Source organism: Monodon monoceros, unplaced genomic scaffold (genome assembly GCF_005190385.1).
Source record: "Monodon monoceros isolate NGI ecotype Baffin Bay Population unplaced genomic scaffold, NGI_Narwhal_1 Super_Scaffold_5, whole genome shotgun sequence".
NCBI lineage: Eukaryota > Metazoa > Chordata > Mammalia > Artiodactyla > Monodontidae > Monodon > Monodon monoceros.
In genome coordinates, this window is record NW_021703782.1 from 27,764,588 (window position 1) to 27,776,891 (window position 12,304).

At 37.7% G+C, this 12,304-nt stretch overlaps 1 protein-coding gene across 6 annotated transcripts in view; it reads left to right on the forward strand.

Annotated features, from left to right (window-relative positions):
• FANCC (FA complementation group C) overlaps positions 1 to 12,304 on the forward strand; it is a 263,659-nt gene that overhangs the window by 93,278 nt on the left and 158,077 nt on the right. For all 6 annotated transcript variants that reach the window (XM_029202039.1, XM_029202038.1, XM_029202043.1 and 3 more), the window contains one exon: positions 1,891 to 1,985. In XM_029202039.1, the coding sequence (XP_029057872.1) occupies positions 1,891 to 1,985 (95 nt within the window). The remainder of the gene's footprint in view (positions 1 to 1,890; positions 1,986 to 12,304) is intronic.

Here is a 12,304-nt window from a genome sequence, read left to right on the forward strand (position 1 = left end):
CCATCACACTTTTAAACTATAGAATTAATTCAGCTTTCATTTGAGCTTTCAGTTCAAGATATCAAAAAATAAAATATTAGGTGGCAAATATATGGTGGTATATTCCTTTCCCTTACACTCATTTTTAGATGGGAGCTTTGCACTAATGACTGTCTGCATGATGAATCCCAGGCAGTTTTCGATCCCCAGTGCTCCAGCTCCGATGTCTGAGCCTCTAGGGAGGAGCCTGACAGATGCCACCCCCTGTAGACAGTGCTGGTAGCATTCATGAATAATAGGTGATGGCTTGCATCTTTAAATCCCTAAAGCAAAGTAAGCTCATTAGCAGTGCATTTCAGTGCATTGACTCTGGGCAAAGAAAGAAAGGCTGGGGGCAAGTTACTCTTGCTCTTCTTTTTCTTTTTGAGAGAAAAGTAAAAAATAATATGCTTGTTGAACTAAATGTGCAGTGTCACTCAACACCTGGGGAAAACTCCTATCTTTTGGATTCTTTTAGATTCACACTCCATAATTAGCATTTTCTGTCTTTTTTCTCTTTAGTGCTGAGTGTCTGATTTTTGGAAATGCTCCCCATCAGGTTGCATTCTGTATAACATGGGAAGCTGCTTACATAAGCATATCATTAGATGTGTTTGTCACACTTGTGACATACAGACAGTTATAATTTCTTCTGATATTTAAAACATAGAAAGTACAACAGTCAGATTTTTAATCAGTGGCATTGGTTCAACCTGAAGAACCCTAGGATCTCCAGCGGTTAAATTGTGTGATTCTTGCAATGAACTGATTTCAGGCAAGCCAGTGATGTAATTGAGCTCATAAAAGCTAGGAAAAATAGGAATATCCCTCAGGATAACCCCTGATAAAGTTTGTTCAGAGGTAGTGTTAGTTATTAGGAGAGCCTAAGTTTATGGGGGGAAAATGGATTTAAAATTACTATCAGGGTCCTTTGGTTTGTGGTTGAAAATGCCGAGATAGCTTACTGTAGTTTGTATTCTCCTTATTTCTTGTTAACGAAGCCCTTAGAAATGCTGTGTTTATGAAATTGCAGTAGATAACAAAGTAAAGAGCATCAGGTGATTCTGCAGAGGAGTGATTCCGGGTGCTGGGTTTCCTCAGCATCACCTCCATGGCCTTGTGGTAAAGTCCATAGTAGCTTGGCTCTAGTTCAGGTACTGACATCTTCCGTTTTTAGGTCTCATTTTTGCTTCTCAGTTGTGTTATAGAATCTCCAACTTGAATGGACTTAGTTACCAAAGGAGGAAAGAGAAAATGGCTTACCAAGTAGATGTTCTAGCCAAATAGATTTCAAAGGTCAGCATTGTTATCACATATTTAGTAAAGTTTTACATTTTAGAGTAAAGAATTAGGAGCATGTAAAAAGGCTTCTATTTTATCCAAACCATTTGGTACTAAAAAGAATGTATTTTAAAACAATTCTTTTTGTTAAATTTATTTTTAACAAGTGGGGGTATTTTGGCCAATTTGATTAAATCAGAAATATTGACTACTGCTTATGGCAGTGATATTGCCTTAAAAAGGTTGAAATTACTAATGGTTTGAATATAAAATAAAGAACTGATCTTGAAAAAAGCTAGTTCTTTTAGTTCTTTCCATCATTGTCTTTTGGCTTTAAAAATTGCTGCTGTGACAGAAAGAGAACTGACCTCACAAGGGCTAAGCATAAGTGATCCTGAACCCACAAGAAGGAAAAAAACCACAAAGTTTCATACATGGTCCTGGATGCTTGTTCTATGAACTTAGTAGTTTGTGATTTTCCTAAAATATAATAAATATATTTCCTTTAGTATATAATGTTACAAATTTTATATTGATTATCTTTTCTTTCTATTTGATAAAACCTACTCATTTTAGTTTTCCTTTTTGCAGATGAAAGCCAAAAAATTCTAATATGGTGCTTGTGTTGTCTGATTAAGAAAGATCCACAGAATTCTGGAGAATCAAAGCTTAACTCCTGGACACGGGTAAAAATAAATCTTGCACTATACTGCTTTGAATTCAATAAAGGTGCTGCTTTGACAGTCCAGAAACTTTTTCAGACACATCCTTCACTGTTAAACTTGTAAAGCTTTTCAAGAGATTTCATTTTTGTTTGATCGCGAATTCCTTAAGAGATAGCATAGGTCCTCAGGGTGAACTTCCCCATGCCTGCAAGAACTAATGTTGAGTGGTTTTAGAAAGTTACTCTCAGGTAATTAAAAGAATGTACTCTCCTTCCTTCTAACAATTGTTTCTTCCTACCAACCTACTTTATATACTTATATAATTTCTCTTCAGGTACTTCTCTGCCTCTCTCAGAATCTATTCTGTAGTAAAACTAAAATTCAGAAGTGCCCTGGGAGCAGCAGTCTTTATTTTGTGTCCTAAAGTTGGTGCCCTGGCCAGTGTGCTCAGACTAGCATCTAGGGCTGGTTGGCTAATGCTGCAAACGCCGTTAAATGGGTTACCTGACCGTGCTAGTCCAGATAGCTGACAGCTGCCTGAATTCCCTGTTTCTGCTTCCTCTTGAATGGTGGGCACAAATAGGAGAATGTTATAAGGCTGTGCTGTAGCTGCCCTCACCACCAGCAAGTTGGCTGGTCTTTTCTCTTACCCCCCACTGCCCTGCTGCAATAACCTCAAGGACTTGCTGATGCCTGTCAGACTCCACTTACTATGCATATGGTCTAGATTAGCTGCTTAGTATTATGAAACCAGCCACCCAGATTAATGCATATGGTTTTGTCTACCAGTCTGACTGGTGATATCATTCCGTTCACTGCTTTTTACCATTCCTTTGTTTTATACAGAATTGCTGACAGAGATGACAAAGACAGTATTTGCATTTTTGTTAGATTAAAAGAAGAATTGGAGGGACAGTAGAAATGAAAAGGATTGGGCGAGGGAAGGAAAAAATGCAACATTTAACTGGAAGGAAAATTAAAGAGCTGAAGGAAGGAACTGATAAGTAGAATTAGGGAAGAAAAGGTATGAAAAACAAGGCTATAGAAATAGAATAACATACTTAGTTTTCAGTTTTTTAAATTATTGCTTTTGTTGAGTATTTGCTATTTTAGTGTTATTTAGGATATATATTTTTATTGGCTAGCTCATTAAGTCCAGAAATAGGCCATCTTATAAAGTGTTTTTAGAGTGATTAGGTTAACTTTCTTCATTTAACTCGTGACTTATATTAGCCTAGTTTTAAGTTTCTAGCCTTGCAGTTTATCCTGTGGGTTTCCCTTATTTAATATTGTGTCCATTTAATAAATAGCTGCTCATTAAGTGTAGCACAGGGAGGTAAAGTTAAAACACTTAATTCCTACCTTCAGGGAGTTTACAGACTAGTAACCAGGTCATTCTAGGGCAGTGTCATTGGGTTATTGGTAGAGCTGTGTATAGGGGTGATGGTGACACAGAGGAGGGACACTTGTTCAGACTTGGTGGTTTGGAGATGTTTCCTGGGAGAGATGATATATCAGCTGAGCTTTGAAGGATGACTAAGAGAACAGGATAGAGTTTTAGGAGCGGTATTCCTGCCAGCAAAAAGAGCATGTGCAAAGAATGGTGGCGAGGAAGCAAATGCTGTATTCAGGGAACTGCAGGTGCTTAGATATCCCTGAGCTTGGGATTTTATAGGGTTGATGATGAAGCATAAAGCCTTATGTATGATTAGAAGAAGTTTTTATTTTAACTTGAAGGCAGTGGGGAAACCACCGAAGTATTTTAAATAGAGAAATCATATGGCTAGGTGTGAATTTTAGAAACTTACCAGCAAAAGGAAGTTGCTTTGGAAGGTGCCAGGGATAGCACTTTCAAAGCAATTGTAGTGGTAAAAGTGAGAAATCATGAAGGCCTGAATGAAATGGAAAAGAGGGACCAGATTTATGATATTAATAAGGTAAATATGTAAGGATGTAACGGCAAATTAAGTGCAGGTGTACTTAGGTGTAGGTCGAGTTGAACTTAATGTTTTCAGGAGAGGGGCTGATTTGCACATTAGAGGGTTGACAGTCCTCAGGGTACAGGAACAGTGGGAGCCATGCGTGAGGGTGAGATCACCCAAGGAAAGTGCCTAGTGTGAGGAGGGGAAAGGGCCTAGGGACAACCTTGGGAGACACTGGCATTTAAGGAGTGAGTGGAAGAATAAGTTACACTGCACACTAGAAAGGGGGAGTCCAAGAAGAAGAAGGAGAAAAGCAGCAGCATTTTAAGAAGGAATGAGTGGTCATTTATATCTAATGCTATAGCACGCCACTGTCCAATAGAAACAAAGTATATTCTACATAGATAATTTTCAGTTTTCTAGTACCTGCTTTAAGAAATGTAAAAAGAAAAAGTTGAGACTAATTTTAATGATTATTTTATTTAACCCAGTATATCTGAAATACCATTATTAACATATGTAATCAGTATAAAAATTATTAATGTGATCATTTTATAATCTTTTTTATACTGAGTCATTGAGATCCAGTATATATGTTATACTTAATTCAGTGTATATGTTACATCTTAATTCAGAGGCTAAATTTTCATTGGAAATTCTTGATTTGTTTTATAAAATATACAGTTGAAAAAGTAGGTTCACATACCGAAATTGTTTCAAAGAAACTTAAAGCTGAATCATGTGTCTGTTTTCAAATTTAAATTTAATTAAAATTTTAAAAGTTAAAAATTCATTTTTCTTCATTGTACCTGTTACATTTGAAAGTGATGAGTAGCCTCATGTGGCTAGTTGTCACTGTATTGGACACAGCAATTGTAGAGCATAAAGAATTGAAAGAGCAAGATAAGGACTGAAAAGCACTACTTGGATTTAGCCACTAAGGAGGAATGACTTTGGTGAGATTAGGTTTAGTGGGAGGTTGAGGGAAGTAGCCAGGCTGCTATAGATATTGAGGAATGATGGGGAGGTGAGGAAGCAGAGGTAATAAACTTTGATTACCCTTTGAAGAAACTTGGCAGTGAAGGAAGGAGAGAAAGTTGATTGAAATAGAGATGGTTCTGAATCTGCTTTACTCTGAGAAGATGGTGCCACTAGAGAGGAGTTGAGCACTTAAGAGACTAGGAAAACAGTTTCCCTCATCGTTGTACTAGGCAAACCTGTAATATTAACTGATAAAAAAAATGATGTGTAGGAATAATATTAATTATTTAACTTTTAGCAGTCTAAAGCTAATTACATATACCTATCACAAATCAGTACCTTCATAATTGTATAATGTTGACTGTAAATGCAGCGAGGCAGAAGATGGTTGCTAGTTTATGAATCAATTGTACATATCTTGGGTATACTTTCTTTTATCCTAAAAGTGATATTTTCTCCATAAAAGTTAAAGAGTGACATATTACACTTTAAAAATGTGTAATTGTCATCAAGTATCCTTCTAAAACTATATAACAAGCCATATTTTAATAATATTTGTTAGTTTCATTCAGTGAGCATTTACTTACTACCTGATATATGCTAGCCTGTTTTAATTGTGGTAATAAAATCTTGGGTCATTCTGTGTTTCTGGAGCATCACAAGTGTGATTGAAACACCCTGAGTCAAAAACAAAGAATTTCTTCTATAAATTCTAAAATGCAGTAAAAATTCATGTTAATTATTAAATTTGAATATGTTAGACTGAATTGATCAGTTGTATTTTTAGGACAGAGATATAATAGAAATTCTGGGTTTTTTGTGTGTTTTGATTTTGCTGAATGCCTAGTTAACTTTATTCCTCTGAATTTTCTTATACTTGTCATTTAAAAAAATTTTATATTGGAGCATAGTTGATTAACAATGTTGTGTTAGTTTCAGGTGTACAGCAAAGTGATTCAGTTATACATATACATGTATCTATTCTTTTTCAAATTCTTTTCCCATTTTGGTTATTACAGAATATTGAGCAGCATTCCCTGTGCTATACAGTAGGTCCTTGTTGGTTATGTTTTAAATATAGCAGTGTGTAAATGTCAATGCCAAACTCCAAATCATTCCCTCCTCGTCGTCCTCTAAGTCTGTGAGTCAACTTCTGTTTTGTAAATAAGTTCATTTTCTATCATTTGTATTAAAGATTTCACATATAAGTGATATCATGTGACATTTGTCTTTCTCTGTCTGACTTAATTCACTTATTATGATAATCTCCAGGCCCATCCATGTTGCTTCAAATGGCATAATTTCATTCTTTTTAATGGCTGAGTAATATTCCACAGTATATATGTACCACATCTTCTTCATCAACTCCTCTGTTGATGGCCATTTAGGCTGCTTCCATGTCTTGCTTATTGTAAACAGCACTGCAATTGACATTGGGGTGCATGTATTCTTTTGAACTATATTTTTCTCTGGATATATGCCCAGGAGTGGGATTGCTTGATAATATGACAGCTCTATTTTTAGTTTCTTAAGGAACCTCCATAACTGTTCTCCATAGTAGCTGTACCAATTTACATTCCCGCCAACAGTGTAGGAGAGTTCCCTTTTCTCCACACCCTCTCCAGCATTTATTGTTTGTAGATTTTTTTTTTTTTTTTTTTTTGCGGTACACAGACCTCTCACTGTTGTGGCCTCTCCCATTGCGGAGCACAGGCTTCGGACGCGCAGGCCCAGTGGCCCGTGCGCGGCATGTGGGATCTTCCCGGACCAGGGCACGAACCCACGTCCCCCGCATCGGCAGGTGGACTCTCAACCACTGCGCCACCAGGGAAGCCCTGTTTGTAGATTTTTTGATGATGGCCATTCTGACCCGTGTGAGGTGATACCTCATTGTAGTTTTGATTTGCATTTCTCTGATAATTAGTGATGTTGAGCATCTTTTCATGTGCTTTTTGACCATCTGTATTTCTTCTTTGGAAAAATGTTTATTTAGATCTTCTGCCCATTTTTTGATTGGGTTGTTTGTTATTTTGATACTGAGCTGCATGAGCTGTTTGTAAATTTTGGAGAATAATCCCTTGTTGGTCACATCGTTTGCAAATATTTTCTTCCATTGTGTGCGTTGTCTTTTCATTTTGTTTATGGTTTCCATTGATGTGCAACAGCTTTTGAGTTAATTAGGTCCCATTTGTTTATTTTTGTTTTTATTTCCATTACTCTAGGAGACAGCTTGGAAAAGACGTTGCTGTGGTTTATGTCAAAGAGTGTTCTGCCTATGTTTTCCTCTAAGAGTTTTGTAGTACCCAGTCTTACATTTAGGTCTTTAATTCATTTTGAGTTTATTTTTGTCTGTGGTGATAAAGAGTGTTCTAATTTCACTTTTTTCCATGTACCTCTCCAGTTTTCCCAGCATCATTTATTGAAGAGACTGTCTTTCCTCCATTGTCTAGTCTTGCCTCCTTTTTCATAGATTAATTGACCATAGGTGCATGGATTTATTTCTGGGCTTTCTATCCTGTTCCATTGATCTATAGTTTTGTTTTTATGCCAGTACCATACTGTTTTCATGACTGTAGCTTTATAGTATAGTCTGAAGTCAGGGAGCCTAATTCCTCCAGCTCCATTTTTCTTTTTCAAGACTGTTTTGACTATTTGGGGTCTTTTGTTTCTCCATACAAATTTTGAGATTTTTTTTGTTCTAGTTCTCTGAAAAATGCCCTTGATACTTTGATAGGGATTGTATTGAATCTGTAGATTGCCTTGGGTAGTATAGTCATTTTGACAATATTGATTCTTGCAATCCAAGAACATTGTATATCTTTCCATCTGTTTGTGTCATCTTTGATTTCTTTCATCAGCATCTTACAGTTTTTGGAGTACAGGTCTTTTGTCTCATTAGGTAGGTTTATTCCTAGGTATTTTGTTCTTTTTGATGTGTTGGTAAATGGGATTGTTTCTTTAATTTCTCTTTCTGATCTTTCGTTGTTAGTGTATAGAACAGATTTCTGTGTATTAATTTTGTATTCTGCAACTTTACTGAATTCATTGATGAGCTCTAGTAGTTTTCTGGTGGCATCTTTAGGATTATCTATGTGTAGTATCATGTCATCTGCAAACAGTGACAGTTTTACTTCTTTTCCCATTTGGATTCCTTTTATTTCTTTTTCTTCACTGATTGCCATGGCTAGGATTTCCAAAGCTATATTGAATAAAAGTGGTGAGAGTGGACATCCTTGTCTTGTTCCCGATCTTAGAGGAAGTGCTTTCAGCTTTTCACTGTTGAGTATGATGTTAGCTGTGGGTTTGTCATATGTGGCCATTATTATGTTGAGGTATGTTCCCTCTATGCCCAGTTTCTGGAGAGTTTTTATCATAAATCGGTGTTGAATTTTGTCACAGCCTTTTTCTGCATCTATTGAGATGATCATATGGTTTTTATTCTTCAGCTTGTTGATGTGGTGTATCACACTGATTGATTTGCAGATAATGAAAAATCCTTGCATCCCTGGGATAAATCCCACTTGATCATTATTGTGTATGATTCTTTTTTTTTTTTTTGCGGTACACGGGCCTCTCACTGCTGTGGCCTCGCCCGTTACGGAGCACAGGCTCCGGACGCACAGGCTCAGTGGCCATGGCTCACGGGCCCAGCCGCTCCACGGCATGTGGGATCTTCTCAGACCAGGGCACAAACCCGTGTCCCCTGCATCGGCAGGTGGACTCTCAACCACTGTGCCACCAGGGAAGCCCTGTGTATGATTCTTTTAATGTATTGTTGGATTCAGATTGCTAGTATTTTGTTGAAGATTTTTGCATCTGTTCATCAGTGATATTGGCCTGTAATTTTCTTTTTTTGTAGTATCTTTGTCTGGTTTTGGTATCAGGGTGATGGTATCCTCATAGAATGAGTTTGGGAGTACTCCTTCCTCTGTAATTTTTGGAATAGTTTCAGAAGGATAGGTGTTAGCTCTTTTCTAAATGTTTGATAGAATTTGCCTCTGAAGCTATCTGGTCCTGGACTTTTGTTTTTTGGGAGTTTCTAAATCACAGTTTCAATTTCAGTACTTGTGATTGGTCTGTTCATATTTTCTGTTTCTTCTTGGTTCAGTTTTGGGAGGTTGTACCTTTCTAAGAATTTATCCATTTCTTCCAGGTTGCCAGTTTTATTGGCATATAGTTGCTTGTAGTAGTCTGTTACGATCCTTTGTATTTCTGTGGGGTCCATTGTAACTTCTTGTTTTTCATTTCTAATTTTATTGATTTGGGCCCTCTCCCTTTTTTTCTTGATGAGTCTCGCTAATTTATCTTTTCAAAGAACCGGCTTTTATTCATGCACCTTTGCTATTGTTTTCTTCATTTCTATTTCATTTATTTCTGCTCTGATCTTTATGTTTTCTTTCCTTCTACTAACTTTGGGTTTTGTTTGTTCTTCTTTCTCTAATTGCTTTAGGTGTAAGGTTAGGTTGTTTGTGACTTTTCTTGTTTCCTGAGGTAAGATTGTATTGCTATACACTTCCCTTTTAGAACTGCTTTTGCTGTATCCCATAGGTTTTAGATCGTTGTGTTTTCGTTTGCATTTGTCTCTAGGTAGTTTTTGATTTCCTCTTTGATTTCTTCAGTGATCCATTGGTTGTTTAGTAGCATATTGTTTAGCCTCCATGTGTTTGTGTTTTTACAATTTTTTTCTTGTAGTTGATTTCTAATTTCTGAGCACTGTGGTCAGAAAAGATGCTTGATGTGATGTCAGTTTTCTTAAATTTACTAAGGCTTGCTTTGTGTCCCAGCATGTGATCATTCCTGGAGAATGCTTCATGTGCACTTGAGAAGAATGTGTATTCTGCTACTTTTGGATAGAATGCTGTATAAATATCGATAAAGTCCATCTGGTCTAATGTGACATTTAAGGCCTGTGTCTCCTTATTGGTCATCTGTCTGGATGACCTGTCCATTGATTAAACTGGGGTGTTAAAGTTCCCCACTACTGGAATCTAGAAAAATGGTATAGATGATCTTATTTGCAAAGCAGAAATAGAGACACAGACGTAGAGAACAAACTTATGGATACAAAGGGGGAAAAGAGGGGGTGGGATGAATTGGGAGATTGGGATTGACATACATACACTACTGTGTATAAAATAGAAAACTAATGAGATCTCACTGTATAACACAGGGAATTCCACTCGGTGCTCAGTGGTGACCTTAACGAGAAGGAAATCCAAAAAAGAGGGGATATGTGTATACGTATGGCTGATTCACTTTGTTGTACAGCAGAAACTGACACAGCCGTGTAAAGCAACTCTACTCCAATAAAAATAAATAAATAAATAAAGCCTCCCACTATTATTGTGTTACTGTAGATTCCTCCTTTTATGGCTGTTCCCTTATATATTGGGATGTTGCTATGTTGGGGTGCGTATATATTTACAATTGTTATATCTTCTTCTTGGATTGATCCTGTGATCATTATGTAGTGTCCTTCTTTGTTTCTTGTAACAGTTTTTATTTTAAAGTCTATTTTGTCTGTATTGCTATTCCAGCTTTCTTTTGATTTTCATTTGCCTGGAATACCTTTTTCCATTCTCTCACTTTCAGTTTGTATGTGTCCCTAGATCTGAAGTGGGTCTCTAGTAGACAGCATATATATTATTGGTCTTGTTTTTGTATCCATTCAGCCAGTATGTGTCTGTTGGTTGGAGCGTTTGATCCATTTACATTTAAAGAAATGCATATCTATTGTGGATTTTCAGTTTGCTTTTACCGTGAGGTTTTGATATAGCAGTCTATATATAAAAAAGATTGTTTTAAGTTGCTGGTCTTTTAATTTCAAATGCATTTCCAATATCCAACATTTGTGCTGCCTTCTGACAATTGCTGGTTTGATATCATATTTCTGTGCAGATGATTTCCTACCTTTACTTTATGCTTGCCTTTACCAGTGAGCTTTTCCATTCATAATTTCCTTCTTTCTAGCAGTGGCCTTTTCTTTTCCGCTTAGAGAAGTTTTTTTAGCATTTGTTGCAAAGCTGGTCTGGTGGTGCTGAATTCTCTTAGCTTTTGTTTGTCTGTAAAGGTTTTGATTTCTCTGTCGAATCTGAATGAGAGCCTTGCTGGATAGAGTGTTCTTGGTTGCAGTTTCTTCCCTTTCATCACTTTAAATATATCGTGCCACTCCCTTCTGGCCTGCAGAGTTTCTGCTGAGAAATCAGCTGATAACCTTATGGGAGTTCCCTTGTATGTTATTTGTTGCTTTTAATATTTTTTCTTTGTTTTAACTTTTGTCAATTTGATTACTATGTGCCTTGGCATGTTCCTCCTTGGGTTTATCCTGCCTGAGGCTCTCTGCACTTCCTGGACTTGGGTGACTGTTTGCTTTCCCATGTTAGGGAAGTTTTCTGTTATTATCTCTTCAAATATTTTCTCAGGCCCTTTCTCTCCCTCTTCTCCTTCTGGGAACCCTGTAATGCAAATGTTGGTTCATTTAATGTTGTCCCAGAGGTCTCTTAGACTGTCTTCATTTCTTTTCATTCTTGTTATACTGTTCTGCGGTAGTGATTTCCACCATTCTGTCTTCCAGCTCACTTATCCGTTCTTCTGCCTCAGTTACTCTGCTATTGATTCTTTCTAGTGTATTTTTCATTTCAGTTATTGTGTTGTTCATCTCTGTTTGTTTGTGCTTTAGTTCTTCTAGGTCTCTGTTAAACATTTCTTGCATCTTCTCAAACTCTGCCTCCTTTGTTTTTCCGAGATCTTATATCATCTTCACTATCATTACTCTGAATTCTTCTTCCGGAAGGTAGCCTATCTCCACTTCACTTAGTTGTTCTTCTGGGGTTTTATCTTGTTCCTTCATGTAGGACATGATCCTCTGCCCTCTTATTTTGTCTAACTTTCTGTGATTGCGGTTTCTGTTCCACAGGCTGCAGAATTGTAGTTCTTCTTGCTTCTGCTGTCTGCCGTCTGGTGGATGAGGCTATCTAAGAGGCTTGTGCCGGATTCTTGATGGGAGGGTCTGATTACTGCCCACTGGTGGGTAGGTCTGGGCCTTGTCCCTCTGGTGAGCAGGGCCATGCTCGGGAAGACTTCAGGCAGCCTAACTGCTGATGGGTGGGGCTGTGTTCCCACCCTGTTTGTTGTTTGGCCTGAGGTGCCCAACACTGGAGCCTACAGGCTGTTGGGTAGGGCTAGGCCTTGGGGAGGAAATGGTGACCTCCAGGAAGGCTCACGTGAATGAGTACTCACCAGAACTCTGCTGCCAGTGTTTTTTTCCTCCTCAGTGAGCCACATCCGCCCCTTGCCTCTGCAGGAGACCATCCAATACTAGCAGGCAGGTTTGGCCCAGTCTCTTACGAGGTCACTACTTTTTTTCCCTGGGTCCTGGTGAGCATGGGACCTTGTGTGAGCCCCCCAAGAGTGGAGTTTCTTTTTCCCCCAGTCCTG